Raw genomic sequence first — 26,457 nt, 5'->3', positions numbered from 1 at the left:
AGAGAAAGTTCCTTTCTTCCTTCCTGACGTGTTAAAATGCTCCCTGACCTTGAGGGGCACGAGAAGGGCAATCTGCTCCTTCCTGTTTTTATCATCATAATGGAACAGCACCACTGCATTTCTAGACACATCTGGCCCCTACTGCCAGGTTATGTTTCCCACACTTCCTGCCTCTCCTGGAATGAGGAGCTTAAGCGGGTTGAGTCCCCTGGGAAGAGTGGATGACAGCAGGATTCCCAAACAGCTGAGTGAGCACATCTATAACAGGAAGAATAAGTGTTTTATAGACTCACTGAGAAGGGGTGTGGAGGCCTCCCCTCCTGCACCAAATCCCCACGAGTATGATGTGGCAGCTGGCAAATCGAAGGAGCGGCCAAATCCAGCTTGCAATGCTCCAGTCAGAGACAGGGCTCTGGCTCAACACTGGTCCCCTTCTGTTTTGTGTGTCAGGCACTGCATATGATTTCATTTGGAAAATGTATTCCTGACCTTTAAAGTAAGTTTGCAAAACCACTGGCCCAGGTCCTTGAGGGTATTTGTAGAGGTGTAGGAAGCAGGAGTGGTGCAGGGACTTTCCTCCAGAAACTCCACATCACCCACGGACATCCTGGGTTCTCCTCAGCCAGTTTCCTGGAGGCTATCCCACCCTAAGGGCAGCCTGAGATGCTCTGAGGATAACACAAAGGCAGATGTTCCATGGATCTGGCCCTGCCTCAAGGCCTATGACTCACCAGAATGACTGAGCCTCCCTGGCAGATAATGCAGTTCTCAGAGGATTCCATGAAGCCAAGCCCAAAACCCAGAAGCCTAGACACTTCCCGGACTTTCCCTGGTACTTCACTAGAAATGGAAACCCTATCGGCCCACATTGGCCTCAAATATGGAGCTAGCCCTTAATGGGAGAGGTGGGACGGGTGTGGGATGTGGAAGAAAGACGCTCTCAGGCAGGTGGGCCAGGGCCATGGCAACGCACTAGCTGAGGCAGCTGTAGGAAAGTCTTGGATGATAATCCACACATTGTGACAGCACTGTTTATTTCCTGGCCCTGCGCAGACTTAGTTCTCCTTTCTACAATGACAATGAAGTAACCAGCAATAGAAATCTTAACTGGACCACCAGAGCCTTAAACTGAGAAGGCAGAGTAGAGGGTGTTCGAGGATGAATTACGGGGCAGTAGCCCACGGCAGGCTCGAGGTTAGGCAGATCTAGGTTCAAATCCCTACCCTGCCATTTACCAGCCTTGCACAAATATTTCAGCCTCTTCAGGCTGTTTCTTTATTCATAAAATGAGAATAAGCTGGTTGTGACAATGAATTGAGACAGTCTATATCTATACAAAAAGGCTTAGCATGATGTCTGGTGTAATGTATCTACTTAAAAAATGATTATGAATATTTTTTTTGTAATTTGTCCAGTTCTAACTTAGGCCTGCCACATAGGGGTTTCCACTTTTCGTTTCTGAGTGTGAGTTTCCTCATCTCACTTTAAGATTTCACTAGGCTCCCATTTTGACACCTCACCTAGACCTTTTAAGACCTGAGCTCTTGCCTTGAATCCTAGCCCAGGCCTCTGAGAACAACCCTAACATCAGCTGCCCACAAAGATTTTCAAATTTTAGCCACATCGATTCCTTGTTATGGTGTTTTACCCACAAACCATAACACTACCGTACTCTGCCTTGGACACCTCCATCATCACACACCGATTGCCTGAACTGGGGCCGGATATCATGGTATCTGTTGCTCACCAGAGCTCAGCTTCTTCATCAGCCCCAGAAGCTCATCACTTACCTGAGAGCAGTGCCTCTCCATTAGGCGGATCTAGACACAGATCTGGTTCTCCTTCCTGTTAGCCAGCCATGCCCCAAAGATTGCAGATACATGATATGGTAAACTCACAGAGGGATGCGCTAGTGTTTGGAGCTAGTCACAATAAGCAGTTTCTAGCCACCTCTTTGTCACAGTGATCCCTAAGGCTCCTATCAGTTCTAAAATTCTATGGTGGATGATTCCATTGCCTAGGTTACAAAAGCACTGGCGGACAAACCATACCTGCTTCCTGTCTGTCCTCTGCCTTCAAGCTTTGGTGAACAAGCCTGAGGTCGTTGAATGAAATGCTATAGGTGAACCAAAAGTAAGGTGAAGTGATGTAGTGGTGCCAGAAGCAGTTGGGTTGCCATAGAGAAAAAAGGCTCTCAGTGAAAGTGGAGATACACAGAGGATGTGGTCCCACCCATAATTCATTCATATCCCCATTCATTCAACGAGCCACCCAGCCAGCTAACCATCAAATATACATCAAGGATTTGCCAGGCTACTTGTGAAAGGGATGCAAAGATGAATAAAACAAGATGTCTGCCCCAGGAAGCTCACACGCTGTCCAGATATGGACAATCACAGTGCAGTGTGGTAAGCACTGCAATAAGGGGATCTGTGAGTTCATTGGCAGCTCTGAGGAGGAACCTCTCATTCAGACCAGGATGGGAGTGTGTAGGGAGCAGCAGCAGGAAGAGATCCCAGAATAGATGACTTAAGTTGAAGCTTCAAAGATGAATAGGAGCTGGCCAAGTAGAAGGCAAATAGAATAATAGCCTTTGCAATGGCTCACACGTGTGTGACAGCGCGATGTATTCAAGGATCCAGAGGTAGGTGGATATAGCAATGAGGAAGGGGTTTGTTTTTAGTGATGAGCAGCAGGAGACGAGTCTAGAGAGGCAGGCAGGGGTCAGATCAAGAAGGGCTGTGTTTTGAGCTGAGGAGGTTCAACTCTACTCTGGGCTGTGAGGAGATACTGGCTTAAGAATTTCTAAAAAGCAGCTAGGGTGGCAGTGTGACAGGTCACAGGAGTGAAGAGTTGTTGGTTTTTGCCTGGACTGCATTCTTCTCTGAGAGCATTGACCTTCCTTTGAGGGAATCTCCCATTGTGTGTAGTAGTCTTGGTTGGAAGATGTACCCTGGTGTAGTGCAGAAACTCAGTAAATGTTTGTTGCTGTATAAGTTACCCCATTTTAGAGATGGGGCACATGGTGATCTCCATGTGTATCTTGCTCTCTCTTTTGTATTCTCAGTGCTTGGCACACAGTAGATGCTCAATAATATTTGTTGAATGAATGCATGAACAACAAACAAATGGGAGGCATATCCTTACTAAAAGCATCATGTGAATGTATTACTCTCAGTGGCCCTTGATCTCCCCATCCATAGAATGGCTCCTACAACCAAAGTAGACCTCCAGTAGATTTGGGGCATGGTAGATGGAGGATTCTTAGCCCTGCAAGAGGACCACAGCTCTGAGTCAGGCTTATAGTTCTTAGATTTGTATGCTCCACTCCGGGACAGTGATAACATCCCACTATTTAATGCTGAGTTGCATTAATCAGATGCTAGTACAAAGAAAAAGAAGGGAAAATGAGCTGACCTACTTTGTTTATACTGATTGCATTATTGTCAACATTAATCCTTGCAGCGCTGTTGAGAGGAGAGGAGACAAGATAAGCAGGAATATAGTGTCTGATACATGTTAGCTGTATGATTAACTCCCCACCTGGCTAGGGTAAGGGCTCGGTAAATGACAGCTTCGTTACTCATGACGTCCTTATCACAACTCTATGAAGTAGGCATTCTTATTCTTATGTTAGAGCTGAGGAAATGATAGATTTTCTCAAGGCCACATAGCCTGTAAGTAGGAAATTCAGCATCTGAACCCAGCGCTGTCTGACTCCACCACCTGGCTGCTTTTGAAAAGACAAACAGCCCTGGCACATACTGAGTACAGCGGGGTTGGCACAATGAGTGCAGGAGCTGAAGAGTACCATGTGAATCAGGGACATCAAAAGCAGCCATACCCACTCTGGTGTTGGCAAAATGATGGATTCCAGCATGAGACAACCAGGCTCCTTCCTCCAAAGGCCATTTTTCACTGAGATCCATGCTTCTAGCAAGTCTCTTGTATGTTTCGCTCTCGGATCAAATGGAATCTCCTGAAATAAATAATGAGCACAAAAAACGGGAAATGAATTACTATTGATGCTCCCCTGGGAGGGGGAAGCTTTCTTGAAAGAAAATAGTCAGTTTCTAGTTCATTATGTTTCTTTTGCATGCAAAGATTGTAGCCAGGATCCCGGCATGGCCTGAGTGTGAGATCTTCCAATGAGGCTGCTCAAGACTAAGGAACACGGTCTCCCTCTCCATTCAGTTAACAAATGTTTATGAAGCAACAATCACATACCAGGCTTTGAGCAAGAACTGTGTTTAGTTCTGAATTCCTTGTAGATTCCGAGAATTTCAGGGTAGGGTACAATGGAATGTCAATTTCACAAAAAATAAATAGATGTATACTTCTAGCTATGCCTCAAAAACAGATTGGAAAAATTTGAGCTAAAAGATTGGAAGTAGCTACCATTATATTGGAATTATGAGTGCCTTTCTTGTAATTTTCTGCATTTTTCACAATAAACATATATTCCTTTTATAATGTGAAAAAAGTACATAATAAATATTTTTTTAAAGGAGAATCTCAGGGCCAAGAAGGACCATGAAGACCAATTTTCCATGTCCTCTTGAAAACCATGATAGAAAGTCATATGTTGCGAGGGCCCCCAGCCTGGGTAATCTCTACCTGTAAACTGTACCTGGGGAGATTACAACTCATGGCCAAACTTTTGCCCACATTACAAGGACATTTTTCTTGGGCTCTGTGTGTAGCAGGTCCTCAAATGGGGGTGGCTGAATAACTGAACATGACTGATTGACAGAATCTGTGATGCAGCAAGCAGGACATCCACCTTGGCAGAAATCCTGTCAATTTAATTAGGATGGGCACTGATTATCATATGTTGTAATCAGAGCGGCTGGCTTGATTTGGTCTCAAGAATGCTGTTCAGAAGTTGCCTTGCAGGTTCCTGCACTGCCCGCCTGACTACAGGGATGGCAGACGGATTTGTTGCTTTTTGGCTGTCTGCCTAGAGAAGTGTGGTACTCTTGGGAGTTGCAACAAACAACCAAAAATCTTTAGTGAAATATCAGGTGGTACCAAAGATTGTAGTGTACTTTATCGGTTACTGGCTCACTAGGGATTTGTGTTCAACTCAAGCACCCAAACATTTTAGAAGGGAATCCTACAGAAGAATGGATACGGCACAATGCTGTAGTGAAAACATTGGACTTGTCAATAAATCCACATTTTAGCCCTGACTCTGGCACTAACTAGGTGAGTTTAGGCAAACCAGTTACTCTCTCTGCCCTTAATTTCCTCAACTTAAATGAAGAAATTAGGACTAGATGCTGTCAAAAGCCTGTTTAGTCTTCTAAGGCCTGTAGCCTATAATAATATACTTCTACATACAAAGGCAGCCTATCTACCCACAGCAGTGGGCCAAGAAAGCTGCATTATTTATCCATTAGCAAACTGAAGCCTCAGCCTAGCACATGAGAGGTGACGGATTGGGGCTAGAGGTGGTCTGCCATTGGAACAAGACATGTTCTCTGTGCAAAACTAAAAATACGTCTGGAATAGAAATCCAGTCCTGGGCCATGATCACACTGGTATCCTCTTTTAATCAAATGACCTAAATATTCAACATCCCATATCTTCACCGATTATGCAATAACCTTGATAATACTACATCCTTAAAAAGCAACATTTATTTTCATTAGACTGGTCATTCAAAACAACTTCAGTAATCCTGGCACCATCCTTGAGAAGTGAGTTGGAGATTCTAATACCTTTGTTTGACAAAAATAGAGTTTCACTGATTAATTGGAGAGTCATCTTAAAGTAGATTCCGCATCACTCTTGGCCCAGTGGCCTAGGCACCCGCTGGCCCCCAGGAAACAGATTTGCAAGACGATATCTTTGGATGTGTGAGGTTAGGCTCTCACATCTTTGCATTTTATTTTATTAATCTGGACTACATAGGTTCATATTGAATGTGTTATTAACTTCAACCCACGAGCTCTGCTGGTTTCTCTGATGCTTGAATTTCACACCTCAGCTTGGGAAAGCCAAGCACAAAATGTGAAATGAAATTGCATCAAACACAAGTATTTCGAGGAAGACTTTGATCAATAACATCTGTTACTGAAACTCTAACACTTCTAACACTTTTATGAGAGGTGCTCATGAAACTCTGGAGCCCGGAAAATATTTTCCAGGCCTCTGGCCATATAAAACAACTTATTCAGGGTTTTCTGTAAAGTGTTTAACCTCTATCCAAGTCAAAACTCTATCAAAGACTAAGACAGTGAAGGAGGAACTAAAGAGAGAAAAAATTAATGCAACCGTGGGAAAAGAAAGTGAGGAAATACTTTTCTCTAAGGCAGCACATGGTAGCTCACACATTAATATAGGGGGTGGGGTGAGCGGGAAAGCCTAGAGAAACTTACAGCTGTAATTCTGACTTTGAGAAGCACTTTTTCAAAGAGATAGCTACTCTCCCATGTCCATTGAAGCATTCTTCACAATAGCCAAGTTACGGAAACAAACTGTCTTGTGAACAGATGAATGGATATAGATATAGTGTGTGTGTGTGTGATATATATATATATATATATATATATATATATATATATAAAATGAAATATTATTCAGCCATGAAAAAGAAGGAAATCCTGCCATTTGTGACAATATAGATGGACCTGGAGGACATTATGCTAAGTGAAATACACCAGACAGAGAAAGACAAATACTGCATAGTATCACTTATATGTAGACTCTAAAAAGAAAAAAATGTGGAACTCATAGAAACGGAGAATAGAAAAGTGTTTGCTAGGAGCTGGGGTGTTGCAGTGGTAGAGGAAATAGGGAGAGGTTGGTAAAAGGGTACAAACTTTCAGCTGTAAGATGAATAAGTTCTGAGGATCTAATGCATAACATGGTGACTATAGTCAGTAACACTGTATTGTATGATTGAAATTTGTTAAAAGAATAGAACTCAAATGTTCTCATCAAAAAAAAAGACAAATATATGAGGTGATGGGTGTTAACCAGATGAGAGAAATCATTTCACAATGTACACATATATCATCACCATGTACACTTTAAATATCTTACAATATTGTCAATTATATGTCAATAAAGCTGAAAAACTATGCAGCTACCAGTCTGCATAGTTGGACACTGGGATCTATGGAATACTGGGATACTATGGATAAATAAGTGATATGTAATGACTATTAGTTGATGGAACGGATGAATAAATGGTAATGACCAGTGTGGGTAAGTACCCTAGTCAGATTTCAGATACCACTAAGTTCCCAAAGGAGGTCTTTCTTCCCTTAAAGAGTAGTGTGAGGCCGAATGGACCTTTGTACCAGAAATCTCCTTTAAACTGGCACATCCTCCTCTCTTTTTCAGAGCTGCCTCTAGAGTGAGCCATCTACCCAGCTGCCTGAACCGGAAACTGTCATCCTTGATTGACTGTTTACATCTTACATCCAATCAAGCACCGAGCTTTGTCCATTCTAACTTTTAAATGTCCCAGGAATGCGTCTGCTTCTCTGTTTTCATTGCCTCCGCCTTAGTTCAGCCACTATCATCTCTCACTGAGACACAACAATGACTTCAGTGGGTCCCTGGTCTTCCTTCCCCCAACTCATTCTCCACACTTTATTGTAGTGATATATTTTTAAAGCACAAATCTGATCATATCACTCCTTGATTAAAATACTCCAATGACTCATTATCCTAGGAGAAAGTCGAGAGCACTCAACAGGGCATACAAGACCCAGCCGTAGCAAAGTATTTGCAATCCCTGAACAAGCTCTTTGGTCTTTTGTATCCTCAGCCATTCCTAGAGCTCTAGCAAGACTGTTCTTCCTGCCTCACCTAGCTAACTACAGCTTATCCTTCCCGTCTCATCTCAGCCCTGGTGATGTGTTCCCCACAGCCTTCCCTGGGCTTCCCTTGTTACAGCCTGTAACTAATGGCCTGTTAATATGTCTACAGAGTTTAGTTCATAGTTTACATCCTTGAAAACAGAGATCCTACTTATTTGTATCCTTAGCATTTGTACAGTGGCTGTCACAAGGTAAGCACTCGGTATATATTTGTTGAATGAGTGACTATATGAAGGGAGGGTGGTGTTTGGCACAAGCATATCTCAGTTTAACATGTCCCTTTGGAAAGTAGTCTCCTTGCAGCCTCACCCACCTCCTCTGCCTCTTTAGAATTTTTCCACCTAACAACCACACCCTATCTGCCTCCGCTTCCTGGCTTTATTCTGACCTTCTCATCCAGTCTAACTTGCTGAGATTCTTCCACTTAATCTCTAACTTCAGTTTACATCCCTGCTCCTCTGCTCAGCCGTGCCCCTCATACACCTGCCTCCCTCCCCAAGCTTGGGATGCAACTACACTCCTGATTATTCACAGGAGACACCCACCCACCGAAAGCAGCCGAGTAACACCTAGACCTCTAACCAACAGCTCCAGAGTCGCTTCTGGCAATGGCGGCTTGATCTAGGAATACAAACTCAGAAAAACTCTGATCATACTTTGATGTTGCCTTAACTGCCATGCTATAGCTCCATCTGTGGAAAAGGAATTAACTAACTAGAAGTGCCATGTTTGGGGAAATCGGGTGACATATTCCATCATTCAGATATTCAAGCAACCACGGGTTCTAAGGAATATGGACAACCTCACAGCAAGCAAGTCTACTTTCTGCTAACTTTATACTATGTCAAGATATTCATAAATATGTATAGTTATAGATATATAAAATGAATCCATTCATTCATTTGATATTTACTTGGTGTCTCCTATGTACTAGCCATTGTGCTCAATGCTTGGGATAGAAACGGATAAATGTTGCTCTTCCTCTGAAGAGTTTTCAACCTTGTGGGGGAGACAAATGTCTGGACACATCACTACAGAATGATGTACTAAGTGCAAGTGTAGAGTCATGCACAAGGTAAACCGAGGATATGCAAATAATACAATCTGGGCGTTGGAAGGGATCTTGGGGCCTTCAGTCCAACCCTTGCCTCATGCATGACTGCCCAGAACATGCCTACCCGGCCCAGACTCAAAGACTTCTCGCAAAGTGAGAAGGGGCTTGTGTCCTCCCCAGGCAGTCCATTACATTTGTGAACACTTCAATCAAGCAATTCATTTTTAAATTCTCAACACAATATTGATATTCGTCAACAATCCTCAGGGCTGCTGAGCTGTCCTAGGACCGCCTGTCCCTTGCTATGTTCTTCAAAGGCTGCTTGAAGGTGAGATGCTCTTCCAGAAAGATCAAGATTTTTACCCAGTTCTGATGCTCTGCAAGCCTTGCAGATATGGACCTTCTTCCTCAGTGGAATGTTCCATCTTGGTTACAAGGAAAGGGTGTGGATCTATCTTGTTAGATCCAGAAAACGAACCAAACAACTAAATTGCAGCACAAGAGGGAAGAGGTCACATGGTGGGATCTTTCTTCTCAAGGAGGAATTTCTAGCTAAGATCCCGTTATCTAGGATCTAGGTGTCTCAGTCAGTTTGGGATGCCGTAACAAAGTACATAGACTGGGTGGCTTATCAACAACAGCATTTATTTCTCACGGTGCTCGAGGCTGGAAGTCCGAGATTTGCACAGTCAGGTTCTGGCCAGGACTCTTTCAGCTATGGACTGCTGACTTTTCACTGCATTCTCACATGGCAGAAGGACAGCTGGAACACTTTCTAGGGGTCCCTTTTATAAGGGTGCTGATCTCATTCATGAGGGTTGCACCCTCATGACCTAATTACCTGCCAAGGGCCCCAGCTCCTAATACCCTTACATTGGAGTTAGGGCTTCAACATGTGAATTCTGAGGGGACACAAACATTCAGTCCATTGCACTAAGTCTAGCCTGGTATCAGCTATTAGAAAAATCCAATCATCAGTGACTTTGTGGACCACAGTAGAGCAGAGGGCAGTCTCCTCTTGGGCTGCCTCAATAATTTGGCTCTGATGAATTTCAATTTGTAAACTTGGAAAGTTCTTTTCCCTCCAGCTCCAAATAAACCAAACACATCAGAGTGTACATCTGGGCTTTTGATATTCAAGTGATAAAATTCAGCAGCACTTAGAATACAATACTCTTACTCTTGGTCGAAAGAAAAGAGTAGACTACCCTAAGTATCCACTGTGAAAGAAAATACTTCTCTACATTGAATAAAAAGACAGGAAATGCTAGGGGCGTAAAGCCTTCCTTTGTCTGAAATGGCTGATGTTTCGAGAGTTGACATGATTCTTCTGGGCTTCTTCTTTGTTTCCAAGTATTCTTATCAACTTTGTAGAACTGGAAAGTTTGAGTAAGTTAAAAACCATTATTTCAAATTGGCTTATCCAACTGGGCAGAGTACTTGTGAAGCTACCGTGGAATGTATTGATGTTAATATTTTAAGTACTCCAATAAATAATTTATGCTACTACTCTCTATGGAGCTGTGGCAACAAGCATATTTTTAGGATACCTAATGAAGTTATAAAATTACGAAGTCCTTTGCAGAACACTCAGTGACTCAGGCTTTTCATCTCTAAAGTCAGTCCGTTGAGACCAAGCTCAGAAGTCCCTTCCACCATGAAACTTTCCCAGGCAGAGTTATTTCCTTCTCCCTTCGTGCTTCTCAGAACTTTTGATACTCCTTTAAGACAACGATTTTCCATTGGGTGATAATACTTTCTTTGCAAGATGATTGTCATTTGCATTCGAAGGCCATCTCCTCAGGACAAAGTCAAATCTTATCCACCCTTCTACTCCCACTGTTAGCACAGTGTCCGGTCAGACTTGGGGTCAGACAATGCTTAGTGGATGAATGAGACGGACATACCTACAGCTGAGAAACTCGGGTGAGTCTGCACCTGCGAATTCTTCACATAATTCAGGGTTAAATCAGCAATCGTAACAAAAGATTTGTCATCATATTCTGCCATCCAGGCAGTATAATGCCCAAGTACACACTGATGAGGAAAGAAAAAGGAAAATAAATATTTCAAGAAAACTGGTTCTCAGCCAGCTTGGGATCTTAGTGACCCTGGAGAAATCACTTCAATTTCATGGAGCTCAATCCCCACTCTGTGAAGTGGGGCTCGTAAAGCCAGTTATTCCATCTTTAATAGAGTTTTGTGAAAATCATACATCACCTGGGAAATCATCAAAACACTACACAGTGCATAGCACTGCTGCCATTCAGCAAATTTGCCCATAGATATCACTGGCTATGCAGCATTGAATTCCAGCTGGAGTTGCCCAACTTGGGAGGTGAAACGGCATGTGGGAGGCAGTATAAATGTAAGGGACTGGAAGAGCAAGGACTTTGGGGATAGAGCTAGATTTAAATCTCAGGTCCGTCTTTTCCTAGCAGTGATCTGTGAGCAAGGTACGCATACAATGTCATTGAACCTAATTTTCCCTTCTGTGATAGGGGATCATAGCACATTCACTGTGGGGTTTGTAAGGATTAAATGAGAAATACCTGTAACATACCTCATATAGATCCTGGCCGATAACAAAACCCAATAAATGGCAATAGTAGTTGTTTTTATTAAAGTCATTATTAACTCTTGAAGTAGATACTTTTCTGGAAGTGACTTAGTCCCAGGCGCAAACTTCATTCCATGGGGAAACAGGATGAGCTGTGATGAGGCATTAGGAAGCAGACATATGTCCCCAAAGGAGGGCTGCTGGCTAGAACATTTTCCCAGAAAAAGACGTGTAAAAATTGTGTAAGAGCGCAAATGTGAAATGTTTGCTGTGTGCCAGTCCTAGAAAGGAAGGAAAAAAACCAGGCAGGAAAGAGTAGCAGAGGCGAAGAGGCAGAGAAGAGTTCTGCAAGGACTTGCTGAGGCAGAGCCGGAAACAATGCCACCTGGGCGTGGGATGCTGAGAAACCACAGGAGAGGATTAAGTGGTTCTATTTGAGAAAAGGAATTGGGCTGCGGTCTATGAGGAAGAGACAAAGAGCCAGAATAAGATAAACTGCCACAGCTCTGTTTATGAACCCAGAATAGGATATCAAAGTGGGCCCCACAGCAAAGGGCAGTTGTTCACACACAGATCTTTACAGCCATACCTGTGCAGGGGAAAAATATCAGAGTCACAATCTAATCCAGCTGGCATCCATGAGCAAGATAATGTGAGCCACGTCGACAACTTCAAATTTTCTAATAGCCACATTTTAGAAAAAGTAATACTGGTGAAATTAATTTTAACATTTTATTTACTCCACTATATCCAAAACAGTATTTCAACGTGTAAACAATGTAAAAATTATTAATGAGAATGTTAGATTTCTTTTTCTCATGCCAAGGCTTCAGAATCCAGTGTGTATTTTCTCTTACAGCACAAGTCAATTTGTGCTAGCCACACCCCAATTGCTCAATAGCCACGTGAGGCACATATTTGATCCCAAGGGCAAATGAATTCCATTCTCCTGAACTCCTAGGACGTTAAGACCTTTTGAAAGCCCAGATTCCTAAAGCCACAGAAGTACTTTGGAGACGTTCAGAGTGCAAGGGCCATCTGTACATTCCTGACAGGTTTTTTCCTAGCATCTTTCCTTGAAGTTAAGCAGTTTGACGCTCCGTTTAAAACCATCTTCCAATTCAACATTCACTGAGGACTGACTTAGTGCTTGGCCTGGACGGGTTAATCGTGGCGCGTGTTCTAGCCACTCTCCCACTCTAAGGGAAACTGCCTTACCCACGCCTTCCCCTTCAGGCCCAAGGCAGCTTTATGCACCCACTTCTTCTTCCTATGCCTTCTCTGGCTCGGGTGATGAGGGGTGGGCACAAGACTCCATGAACCACTCGATCCATCTATGTGGTCACTTGGTGTGGAACAGCTCCCCCAACCAGAGACAGACCATTGTGGACTAGCTGGACCAATCAGATCCTCTGTTAGGACTATAGGCATAGAATCAGTCAGCCACTAGGGAGAAGCATCAGATGAAGACACACGCAAGAAGCAGAGACAGCGATAATAATACTGAGTTTCCAGGCAATCCTTAGGCTTCTTCAGCTTCCTCTTTGATCTGTTTTCCAGATCAAGTTTCCAAAAACCATTTCACTTTAACAAATCAATTCTCCAGTTGAAACAATTTTGAAAACCTCCTATGGGAACGTCTCCAAGTATCCCAGGTTCCTGGGACTCCACTGGAACCTTCTAGTACCAACCACATTCTAGGCTCCTGAGGCACAACTGTTTTGCTGTTTCTGATTTTCCATGAGATTCCCATATTTTTTATCACGATTAGTTTACAAGAATCCCTTATGTGGTGAGGAAGCCTGAATGAGTCTATAGCTTTCAACAAAAAGCCCTAACATAGAGATGGATGGTCTCACACACATCGACCAAAGCTCTTTTCCACCACTCCCCTCTGGACTTGTGTGCACTCAGTCTCATGCCAATACTTAGCCTGACAGAAAAGTGATGAAATTACTTTGGATTGTATTCACACGTAATTATATTCTGAAAAGATCTCATCACAGTGGCCTTCTGGGGACCCATTTAAGCCTCACATCATCTACAGCAGCAGTTCTCAACCACGACTGCACATTAGAACCACCAGCAGTGCTTTTAAAATATGCTGATGCCCAGGCCCTCTCTCTGGGGCAAGTCCCTGAGCATCTGTTTTTCTTAATTACTCCCCATGTAATGTTTACGTGCAGCTGGCATCAAGAGACACTGATATACAAGATACACCTTTGTACAGGCTTGGGTTTCTGGCAGAGAAAACTATATACTGTTTTTATTTATAAAAGAAATGCATATTTGTTTTTTAAAGAATACATTAAAAGTGGGGAATGATCTAAAGTGAAAAGTAAGTCTCAATCATCAATAGAATCCCCAACAGGCCCCCTCCTTAGAGGTACCTATGGTTTCCTGTGTGCCCTTCCAAACATTGTCTATGTCTATGCCAATATGTACATGTATACATATGTAAACATGTACATATTTGTATATATGCACATATACAAATATATGTATAGACATACATTTTTGTATATTTATGTATATATTTATACACACATATGTGTGCATATATATGTAAATACACACACACAGTCATACATACATAAACACCCACACACATATTTCTTTTTCCCGTGTCTGGCTTTTTCTCTTACTAATATATCTTGTTTATTAGCCTAGAAATTTTTGATAAATAAAAATAATGGCAGAATTTGAGAGGATATTTACTTTCCCAGATAATACAACAAATTATAAAGTGAATGTAATTAAAAGTGTGATTTTGCTGCTAGAATAGATAAATTATTTGTTTGAATAAAATAAAAAGTTCAAAAAGTAACCAATGAAATCGATTTCTTATTTGAAAAAATTGGCATTTCAAGTCAGTGGGGAAAGGATAGACTATTTAATAAAAACTGTTAGGATAATTTGCTATTTTTTAAAATGGATTCTTATTTTACAGTATATATAAAAATAAATTCAAGATGAGTTAAAAAAATCTAAGCAATAAAAGCAAATTCCTAAGCACATTAGAAGAAATCATTTTATTCTGTAGTGGAAAAAACTTTACTAACACATGACATCTGGAGCAAAGAATAGACAGATGAGACTACATAAAATTTAAAACTGCTCTAAAATGAAAGACACAGTAAAGAAAAGTAAAATAAAAATGAGTGAATGGTTGGGGCTGTCCCGGTGGCATAGTGGTTAAGTTCACGCACTCCGCTTCTGCTGCCCGGGGTTCGCCTACTTGGATCCCAGGCGCGGACCTGCACGCCGCTTATCAAGCCATGCTGTGGCAGGTGCCCCACATATAAAATGGAGGAAGATGGGCACAGATGTTGGCTCAGGACCAATATTCCTTAGCGAAGAGAGGAGGATTGGTGGTGGATGTTGACTCAGGGATAATCTTCCTCAAAAAAGTGAAAAAAGATGAGTGAATATACAACATGTATAAAAAAGATTAATATTCATACTATAAAAAAGTTTCATGTAATAAGAAAATGACAACCAAAAGAACGATAGACAGGCTATGAACTGACAATTAACAGATAAACAAACATGAACTGTAAACGTATGAAAACATGTTCTATTCCAATACTCAGAGAATGCAGATTAAAACAATGCTGACTTTTTTTTCATTCATCACATTGTCAAAATGTTTTAAAAGATAACATCAAAAGATGGTGACTTTTCGAAGAAACGAGTATTCTCACACTTTTGTAGAAGAATAAATTGATACAGCCTTTAAAATGGCGATTTGGCGTATTCTCTAACATAAAATTCACGTGTCCTTTGATCCAGCAGTTTCACTTCTAAGTATCTATCCTACAGAATACAATTGCAAAACAAGTAAGCACAAAGATATATATGAGGCAACATTCCTTGTAATGAAAAAAAAGGAAACACTTGAATGTCACTCAATAAATAGTTAAATAAAATAAGGTATAGTTACACCGTAAATCCTATTCAGCCATTAAAACAAATAAGGTGACTCCATAAGAACCGATATAAAAAGTGGCAATAATAATGTGAATTGCAAAAAGCCAGGTGCAAAACAATTTATAAATAGGACCCAATTTATGTAAAAGAAAGAAATACACACACACTCACACGTTTCTAATCACATAGAGAAAGGGCTAGAAGGAATAGCAAACTTTTAATAGAGCTATTTCTAGGGAAAAAAAGAGAGATTTCAAGCTTGGGAGTACGATCAGGCTTTAAAGGAAACAGTCATTTGACATCACATACTTTAAATCTTTTTTACAATGCATATTTATTAATTTTGTAATTTTTTTAAATAAGAAAAAAGTTTTCTCACTTTTAATTTGTGCTTCTTAAATTAGGAGTTTATCTTCCTTTCTTATGTTTATTGGTCATTTGTATTTCTTTTCTTCTGAAAAGCCTGTTCATGTACTTAGCCCATTTTTACTCAATTTCTTTTTATTTTATTGAATGTTCTATTTAAATTTTAAGAAAAATATGTTTTGCTATGTTACATAGATATTGCAAATGACTTTTCCATTTGTCATTTGTATTTTGATTTCATTTATACTGTTTTCATCATATATGATTCATTAACATTTTATGTAATTAAATGTATCGATCTTTTTCTGTTTTGTTTCTGGGTTTGGTGCCATGCTTAAAAAGGTCTTTCCTACTTCAAGATTGTTAAATAATTTACACATTTAAAAATTATTTTTATTGTTTAATATTAATATATGTTTTTATTAATCTGGAATTTATTTAGAGACAGGGATCCAGCTTTATCTTCCTTTCCAAATGGCAGCCAATTCTCCCAACACCACTAGGTTGAAATGCTACATTGCCATGTTCGTTGGGTCTATTTCTGAACTCTTTACACTTTTCCATTGATCTTTCTATGTTGCACCAGTATTTTGATTATTGTATGTTGCTACATGCTTTCATATCAAGTTCCTTCCTTAATACCTAATTCCTTCCTCATGTTTCTCTCTTCCCCAGAAATTGCCTGGCTCTTCTCATTTTTTTATTTTAAAAGTTTACTATTGGACAAGATGTTACAGACTCATGTTTCCCTCCTCCTCTCCTCTGAATGTAACTAAACATCCTGGAAATAACTCAACAGATGAGCATGCAATGACCCTAAAAGATACAAAGAAGAAGGCTGACTGGCTAGAGACCTCAGGACTTGAGATATCATGGTGATTTCCTTAGGTTTTCTTTTCACCTTCCAGATATCTCATACTAGGCACCAGAGAGGCCTACAACCTGAAACCATCAAGAGGCATAGAATAAAAAGCAAGCAAGAAAGGCCTTCTCTCTCTGGCCAAAGGCCAGGGAAGGGATGAGCCCAGCAGAGACCTAGTGGAAAGATATATCCCTTGACCCCCATGCAGGGCGGTACCAGGACCCAGAGACTGATCTGTTTGCAGCAGCAATGATGGTAGAGCGGGCTAACTCACTCTCCACCCCACCTCTGCTGGCAAGATTTACCTTCCTCGGTGTCAACATCAGCAGGATCCCCATCCCCCACTCAGAATCGCACTGGTCCTCATCTGCATCAGCATCAGTAGGGTCCCTTTCCCATACCTGAGACAGCAGATGGGCCAGTCTATCCTTGGAGGCAGCATCAGCAGAGCTTGAATCGTGATCCATCACCTGCCCCACACTCAGCAAGCAGCCCAGTAGGCACTTGCAGTAATAAAGCAGGAGCCAAATTAGCACCAGAAGAACAAGATCGCTTGTATCAGCATTGCTAGAGCTCTAAGAACAAATTGTCATTGGAACTCCAGCTCACAAAAGTCGGTCAGGACCTACACTCTAAGTCTAAATAGGGTGAGTGCCTGCTAAAATCAAATATTTAAGTAGGGTCAAGAGTCTCCCAATATAATATCCAACATATCCAAAGTACAATTGGAAATCACTCATTATACCAAGAACCAGAAAAAACACAACTTGAATTAGAATAGACAATCGTCCAATGGCAACATTGAAATAAATCAGATGGTGGAATTATCTAGCAAGGATTTTAAAGCAGCCATTATAAAAATGCTTCAATAAACAATTACAAATTCTTTTGAAACAAATAAAACAACATAAAATCTCAGCAAAGAAATTGAAATTATAAAAAAGAACCAAATCCAAAATATAGAGTTTAAATATATGATAACAGAAATAAAAAACTCACCAGATAGGAGGGAAATAATAAAGACAGCAGAAGAAATAAATGAAACTGAAAACAGGAATGCAAGAGAAAAAATTGGTGTAACAAATAGCTGGCTATTATAGGAAAAAAACTCAATAAGATCAAGAAACCTCTAGCTAGATTGATAAAGATAAAAAAAAAAGAAGACACAAATTACGAACATTGAGAATCAAACAGGAGATATTGCTACAGATCCTATAGCTGTTAAAAAGATAATGGAAATCTACAGACAACTTTACACTCTCAAATTAAACAACTTCAAATAAATGGACTAATGCCTTGAACATAGTAAACAATGAAAGCTCAGCCAAGATGAAATAGATAATCTGAATAGTTCTACAATCATTAAAAAAATCGAAGTTATAATTAAAAAGCTCCTGAAAAAGGAATCTCTAGGTCCAAATAATTTTCCTGGAGAATTTTTACCAAGCATTTAAAGAAGAATTAACACCAATTTTACATGATCTCTTCCAAAATGCAGAAGAGAAGGAATCACTTCATAACTCATTTTATGAGGCCAGTATTACCCTGATTCCAAAATCAGACAAAGACAGTATAAAAAAGGGAAAACTATAAATCAGTATGGCTCATTAACTGAGATGGAAAAATTCTAAACAAAATATCAGTAAGTTGAATCTAGTAGTTCTTCATAAAAAAGAATAATACAGCATGACCAAGTGGAATTTTTTCCCTGATAGACAAAGTGTGTTCAATATTTAAAAATAATTCAAACTCAACCCACCCTATCAACAGGCTAAAGATGAAAAATCAGATGATCATATTGATTGATGCAGAAAAAACATTTAGCAAAGTCAAACACTCATTCGTGACAAAAACTTTCAGCAAACTAAGACGAGGGAAACTTCCTCAACTTGATCGAGAGCATCTACAAAAAATCTACAGTTAACATCGTACTTAATGGTGAAAGAAAGACTGAATGTTTTTCTTCTAAGATCAGGAACAAGGCAAGGATGTCTGCTCTCACCACTCTTACTCAACATAATACTAGAAAGCCAGTGCAATAAGGCAAGAAAAAGGAATAAAAGTCATATATATTGTAGAGGGGAAATTAAAGCTGTCTCTATTTGCAGATGTCATGATGGTCTACATAGAAAATTCCAAGGAACCTACAGGAAACTAGAACAGATAAATGAGTCCATCAAGATTGTAGGATTCATATCAACACACAAAATTAAATGCATTTTGGAGAGATATTGATCAAAGGGTACAAACTTTCAGTTATAAGATGAATAAATTCTGGGTACCTCATGTGCAGCTTGGTGACTATAGTTAATAATAGTGTATTGTATACTTGATATTTGCTAAGAGAGTAAGATCCAAGCTCTCTCAACGTTCTCACCAAACACACACACACACAAATGGTAACTATGTGAGCTTATTGATATGCTCATTAGCTTGATTATGATAATCAATCACAATGTATATTAAATCAAAACAGCACATTGTACATCTTAAATATATGCAATTCTTATTTATCAATCATACCTCAATAAAGCTGGGGAAAAAAGAAAAGGAAAAAACACAGCTGGTGGTAATGCAAAAGGCTGTGGCCACTCTGGAAAATAGTTTGGCAGTACATTTTAAAACTAGAAATGGACTTACCATAAGACCCAAATATTGCAATCTCAGACATTTATCCCAGAGAAATGGCAATTTATGTTCATGTAGCAACTTGCACAAAAATGCTCATAGCAGCTCTACTTCAATAGCCCCAAACTGGAAACTACCCAAATACCCTCCAGTGGGTAAATGGGCGAGTGATTAAACTATAGTACATCCATACTATGGAATACTACCCAGCAATAAAAAAGAACCAACTACTGATACATGCAACGATGTGGATGGAGCTCAAGAAAATTATGCTGAGTGGGAAAAGTCAAACTCATGCATATAAATACTACATGATTCCATTTATATAAAACTCCTGAAATAAAATTGTATAGATGGACAACAGATTAATGGTTTCAAAGAGTTAGGGATGGAGGTTAGAGACCAAGGGGTAGTACAAGAGAGTTTTGTGGTAATGGTATAGTTTTGTACCTTGATTGTGATGGTGGTTACATGAAGTTAATATGATAAAAATTGGATACAATTATACACATATCCACACACAAATGAGTACATGTATAGCTGATAAAATCTGAGTAAGTTCTGTGGATTGTACCAATGTTGATTACCTAGTTTCGATCTTGTGCTATAGTTATGCAAAATGTTAACAATGGGGGCGGCCAGGAGAAGCAGGCACACACTCACAGATCCATAAATATTTCATAATAGAAGTTTTTTTAAATACACAAATCAGCTATTCTTTAACAGTGAGAACATTTGCATTATTCTTTGTTTAAACAATCCACATGACTAGACCAACCATAAATTTAATGAGACAAGTCTGCCTAATGTCAGTTCACAGATTAAAGTTTTAGTAACTCTTATTCACAAAGTATAAATAAAGCAGGAGAACTTAACACTCACATTTTGCTCTTAAGAATTATGTTACCCTTCACCCTGACTGTTCTACCAAAGTGATGACATCTCTAAACTGGTAAACTTGACATTTCTGGAGCACCATGGGCTCAGGATCCCCACAAAAGTCACCTAATGTCAATTTCTCCTTAAATAGAATTTAAAAAATAATCATAGTTAAAATGTATTGAGTAGTGGACTGCTCAACTACCTGCTACACAGTGGAAGGTAAGAAGAGGACTCACCAGAAATGAGACAGTATGGTCTTAGTTCATATTGCTTAAGATATCGGAGAACTAATGCACAGTTATGCTTTTTAAGCCTTTGGAAATATACTTGGGGGACAATAAGAGAAAAAACTTGGCAGTAGAATATTCAGAATATAAATATTCAGGCTGCTTTAAGTATTTGTTAAACGCTTATCTTGGGCACCTGTAGCGTGACTGACTGACTGAAGCTCTGGGCTTGCCAGGGAGTCTGTAGCTTTGGAACTTGTGACAACAGTACCACCAGTGCGACTCCGACACTCTCTCTACCACTGCTGTTAACCGCTATTTATTCAGCACGATGCATGAGGCACTGTGGTAAGTACCTGACAAGTACATCTCGTGTAATCTTCATGAGAACTTTGTGGGATGGCATTATTATCCAGATTTTAAAGATGAAGAAACTGAGAAGAGAGATGACTAGATACTTTCCAAGGTCAGCCAACTAGAAAATGTCAGAATCCAGATTGGAATGCAGGTCATCTGATTTCAAAATTCATGCTGTACTCACTAATCCATGTATCTTTCCTGAGGCCTGCTTGAAGCCCTCCTCTTTGCTGCCCTTTTCTAGGGGTCCCAGTTGCTTTTCACCAGACCTCGGGGCTCTGGGCATTTCCTTGTTTCACGTTTTTTCTGCTCTGCCTGCTTTCCCCAACAAATTCCATGTGGAGGATGGAGCAGAGCCAAAAGCGCAGGTAAGTATGAATAGTTAGCTGGATACCTGGTGGAGGCAGATGATGACAGAAGTGTGTGTGTATGTGTATGTATGCATGTATGTGTGTAAGAGAAATTTTTTTCACTGATTTAGTTTAAGAGGAAAACTAGTTAGTAAAGTAATTGAGTCTCTTTCTCTTTGCCTTTTTAATGAAAACATTTTCTTCCTTAATGGTCTGATAATATGCACAGACAAAGAATTCTCTGGATAGATTCTTCTATTCCACACTCCCTGGGGGCTTGATCTAGGCTGGCTTCTGAGTAAACAAGACTACCATCTTGTTCCAGTTATCTTTATCTGAGTAACAAACCGCCTCTAAACTTAGGTAATACAAACTGTTCTGATCTCTCAGGGTTCTGCGGGTTGACTGGGCTGAGCTGAGCAGGTCCCACTCGGGGTCTCTCATGCATTTGCAGTCAGATACTGGCTGGGTCTGGAGTCATCTGAAGGCTTCTTTCCTGGAGACTAAATTTGAATGTTTGGGAAATCTGGGGCTGGTTGGGCTTCTCTCCGTGCAGCCTCTCCACCTAGATGGCTTGGGCTTCTCACAGCATGGTGGTCTCAGAGTAATTGGCAGTCATGCACTGTGGCTGGCTTGTACCAACTCATAAGAGCCGATTCTGTGTATTTCTTTCCATCCCTGCATTCAGTGCTGTCACTTTGGTAGTTTGAAATCAGCCATAGTGGGAGGGAGTATTTATATGGTGAAAACTGACACATGCTACAAATCAGGGCTCCCCCCTCCCTGCAGAGAGCCAGGTCACCTGTGCAGGACTTTACATGGTGATTGGCTTCCCCCAGAGTGAGTGGACCAAGAAACCCAGGAGAAAGCTGCAGAGCTTCTTAGAACTTAGCACGGATGTCCCCAAAGGTCGCTTTCTTCTTATTCTCTTGGTCAAACAAGTCTCGCCCAGATTCAAGATGAGGAGAATTATCCTCCCTGTCCCATGGAAGAGTAGCAAAGGAATTGTGTGATATAGGACCCGGCACACAGTAGGCACTCAATAAATGTTTGATGAATGAATGAGCAAAGTCACTTAAACACTAACCTGTACGACCTTGTCACTCTGAAAGTATAAAGCCTTCTGGGAAGTTCCACTTCAGCATCAGAGAGGCCAATGATTTTTAAGTTGCCAAAGAGCCTAAATCTAAAATTTCTTGATATAGATCTATTTACACTCCGTCTGAAGGTATTCACAGCCCTGTTTACTCAGCCCTCCCTGCTTATGTACTCAACTGGTACTGTACACATGACAATTGTAGATTGCTTGTCTCAGAGATGTTTTTATGCTATTTAAGTTTGCCTTACCTCCCTAAGCAAACTGCAAATTCCTTAAGAGAGTTCTTAGGCATTTCTTCGCCACTCCTCTTCCTATCATGCCCAAACAGATCATTATACATGCACAGATGCACAAATACCTACAAGACGTATGATAATTAGAGATGATAAGCCTTAAAAGAGAAGGAAAGAAGGAAAGGAACTAAAAATTCTTAATTGCCATCTTTCAGAGCCTTCCATAAATGTTCTCGTTTAACTCCTATATTCACTCAGTGAAGCAGGTATTATTTCCATTTCATAATTGAGGAAAATGAGTCTGAAGAAAGGTTACCAATTTAGTCAAGGCCATGTTAGGAAGTGGAGGAGCTGGGATTCGAACATAGACCTGCGTGGTTCCAAGGCCTGAGCTTTATGCATTCTTCAGGCTGTCTTCCCACTGCAATGTACACCCCCATCTTCCCCCATTCTCTCTGCCTCCCTCCTTGAATTATCTACAAGAGTTACAAAAATGCTAATGCTTCTAAACCCCAGATAGGGTAATAACAGTTTCAAGTTCTGCGCTTGTAAAAAATGTTCTGTAATAGCTTGGGAAGACAAGAAGTTGAAAGTGTCTTCTATTAAGGAGAGAGTGAACCTGGCAGCAGGGAGCTCAGCTAAGAGGCGATTGCAATAACTTAGGCAAAGAGTGTGGGTGATTTGGACCAAGGTAGTGGTGGTGGGATGGAGAGGAGTGAAAAGTTTTTAGGGATACTAAGAAGACAGAATCACTGGACTAGTGACTGATGGATCGTGCAGGTGCTGATCGATCACTGTACATCATCCCTCTGGCTGGACCCAGAAGGTAAGCCTGGAGAGAGACAGCCCGGAGGGGAGGTTTCCATATTCCTGGAAGAAGATAAGGGCTTAAACAAAGAAAATAGCCACGGAAATGGGAGAATGGATGGATTTGAGAGACAATATGGAGGCAGAATCTGCTGGATGTGTTGATAAACTAGATGTGGGAACATGAGGACGAAGGAGAGGTCAAGGGTGAAGTCCAGAAATGTGTCATGGACAGACAGGTGCTTTTCTCTGAGCCAGGGGACACAGAAGGAGGAGTGGATTTCAGGTAATGGTGAGTTCCAGACATGCCAAGTCTGAGGTGAACGTGCAAGCAGGCACTGGTGGCCAGAATACACTTGCATTTAAAACAAAACAAGCATCTCTTATCTGGTGAGATTCTTTGTTCCCTTCAGAGGTTGTAGATGAACGCATGAGAACTATGTGTGGCAGGTTCCGTGTCCAGTAACAAAGGGGCTCTGCAATTCCCAATAGTTTCACTTCACAGTGGTTTAACTGTCTCTCCAAAAGCCCTTTATCACCCTGTGGGTGCCTCCATCATAACCAAGATGTTTTTATTCAGCCTTCCAAAGTTAAAAGCTGTATGACTCAATCAGTGACAGGGACTCATAGAACTCGTAGAAAGTGATGCAGGGAGATTTCAGTGGTCTCTAGGACCACAGGTATCCCTGTGCACATGCACACATGCACACACAGTAAAATTCTTCTCATTTTCTTAGAACTCGTATGGGCAGGCACTGAGACGTGTTTGCACACCTGTGGCCCACACAGCAGCACAGCCGTTGTCGACACAGGTCCCTGCGTGTCAGGACAGGGAGCCTGGGCCCTTTGTCTCCGCTACACTCGGAGGAAAAGGGAAGCATTCAAGCCAGCAAGGAGCAAATGAAGGCTCTCCAGGGAGCTGCTGCTTTTCTGTACATCAACCGTTATCATGAGACCCTTTAAGGATTCTCCCCGAAACACAAAGCCACTTGCTAGGGAGGCAAAGGAGGCAGGACAGCCCCAGCCCAAAGGAGACCACTTGTAGTTGCTTCACCAACGTTTTCGTGATACAACTCTTACAACAGGCACCTGAAACAGAGCCTGGATTAGATTTCCCTGCCCCCTGTGAGACCTCGCCACTGCAGCTCCGAGCTGAGTGGGGTTCTGCTCACCCAGCCCAGGGCCTGCCAGCCCACCAGGTGGACACCAGCTGTCTGGGAACCAGCCATCCTCCTCACCCAATCGAGTGTCCCCTGACCTGACTCCAACTTTACCCGGAGAGCCCTCCAAAGTCCCCCTCAAGGCAAGCTCTCCTGGAAGGAAAGCCACTAAATAAGAGCTTCCTTACCTGAGAGAAGGTCCTGGTGACCGGCCGTGGAAAAAAAAACAAGTTCTAATACAAGTGACAGGGACTCCCAGGGCAAATCTGTTGGTTTTAAAAGAAGAAAGGTGACTTCATCTCTGGTGCCGTGGAGTTTAAAAGAGCAACGAGTGCTCCCCGGCTGAGCCAAGTCTGCCTCATCAGTGATGACTCCATCCAAATTATGCAGCCACTGCCCAGACATGCTCAGCCTCCAGAAGGTGGATGGCTGGAATCCGATGAGCCCTGTTGTTTTGAAAGAGCTTCAGAAAGTCCTGAAGCACCGATCGCCGTAACCGGCACCGGGGCTAGAGACACTAGGCGCTTATTTTTCTGAGTCGTATCATTATCTCTCAAGAATCCGGTTGTCTGAAAAACTGCTCTCTGGGGAAGGAAGATAGATATTTAAACTTCTGGGAGGTAAAAATTCTCAGGAAGGGCGGGGGAGAAAGAAGCAAAGATATTTCCATCAGGAGGAGGGGCAGGAAGAAGCTGGAAATGAGCACATTGGTAAGAGGTTCTCAGAGCTGGTGGATTTGTAAGCATACAAAGGTGATAAAGAGGTGACGGTCTGGACCTGGCAGAGGGAAAAATAAATTAAACAATTTCAGTTAAACAAAAGGGATGAGTCAGTGTATGGAAAGAAAGTGTGATAGCCTTTCTAATGAAGCCAACCGATTTTTATTTTCTTTTTATTGAATATGGTACCACTCGACCCATTGGGGATCATTTGTAATATTAATATATCAGCTCAGAACATGTCCACCTTCCATCAAGAAGATTTGGGAAAAGAGACATTTAAGTAAGGAAATTTCTCTTTTGTACGTTAAAGGTGAGGCTGGAGCAATCAGATTTGTTACATGGGATTCAAGGTCACATCAAGCTACCCAGTAGGCCAGGCACCTCTCCTTATGCCACATCCTTGTGCTGAACTTTGGGCAGGACTTCTGGCTGTGTGGCCAGGGCAAGGAATGGTAATGGGTGTAACCTCTGTTGGAAGTGGGACAGAGGGTCGAGCGTGGCAGCCAACAGTCCTTTCTCTCACATCTCTACTTCAGGAGAGTGTAAGTTGACTCTGGGTCACTAGGCACATGTCCAACTTCCTGCTGAACTATTTTGAGGCTCTTTGGGATCTTCTTGTGTCAAGTTTTGCTCCAGAGAGAGTAAACCAAGAAAAATATCTTTCTATTTAGATGGAGGTATTCAGGTCCAACGTTAGAAAGGGCTTGTTTGTTTCTTTTAATTTTACTGAGGTCATAATAGTTTATAACATTGTGAAATTTCAGTTGTACATAATCATTTGTCAGTCACCATATAAATGTACCCCTTCACACCTTGTTCCCAATTCCCTCTCTCCTGGTAACCACTAAACTGTTCTCTTTACCCATGTGTCTATCTTGCATATGTGTCTTTCTTTGCCTGGCTTATTTCACTTAACATAATACCCTGAAGGTCCATTAATGTTGTCGCAAATAAGATGATTTTGTCTTTTTTATGGCTGAGTAGTATTCCATTGTATATATATATACACCACATCTTCTTTATCCAATCATCAGTTGATGGGCACTTGGGTTGCTTCCACGTCTTGGCTATTGTGAGTAATGCTGCAGTGAACATAGGGGTGCATAGTCTCTTTGAATTGTTGATTTCAAGTTCTTTGGATAAATATCCAGTAGTAGGATAGCTGGATTGTATGGTATTTCTATTTTTAATTTTTTGAGAAATCCCCGTACTGTTTTCCAGAGTGGCTGCATGAGTTTGCATTCCTACCAGCGGTGTATGAGGGTTCCCTTTTCTCCACATCCTCTCCAACCTTTTGTTGTTTTTTGTCTTGGTGATTATAGCCGTTCTAAGGGGTATAAGGTGATATCTTAGTGTAGTATTAATTTGCATTTCCCTGATGATTA

At 41.2% G+C, this 26,457-nt stretch overlaps 1 protein-coding gene across 15 annotated transcripts in view; it reads right to left on the bottom strand.

Moving 5' to 3' along the window:
- The window catches only part of AMOTL1 (angiomotin like 1), a 154,382-nt gene extending 129,323 nt beyond the window's left edge, over positions 1-25,059 (bottom strand). For 3 of the 15 annotated variants that reach the window (XM_070622906.1, XM_070622908.1, XM_070622904.1), the window contains exons 1-2: positions 24,539-24,868; positions 3,845-3,979 (exon numbers count right to left, since the gene is read on the bottom strand). In XM_070622906.1, the coding sequence (XP_070479007.1) occupies positions 3,845-3,929 (85 nt within the window). In that variant the 5' untranslated portion in view covers positions 3,930-3,979; positions 24,539-24,868. Of the gene's footprint in view, positions 1-731; positions 1,008-1,790; positions 2,357-3,844; positions 3,980-24,538 lie in introns of those variants that run through there. The other 12 variants (XM_008513754.2, XM_070622907.1, XM_070622910.1 and 9 more) reach the window with 10 other exon arrangements.
- Positions 25,060-26,457: the final 1,398 nt, after the last annotated feature.

The sequence above is a fragment of the Equus przewalskii genome, chromosome 6, assembly GCF_037783145.1.
Source record: "Equus przewalskii isolate Varuska chromosome 6, EquPr2, whole genome shotgun sequence".
Classification (NCBI taxonomy): Eukaryota; Metazoa; Chordata; class Mammalia; order Perissodactyla; family Equidae; genus Equus; species Equus przewalskii.
Note: the sequence above shows the minus strand (reverse complement) of the source record. Positions and strands in the feature narration are given on the sequence as shown.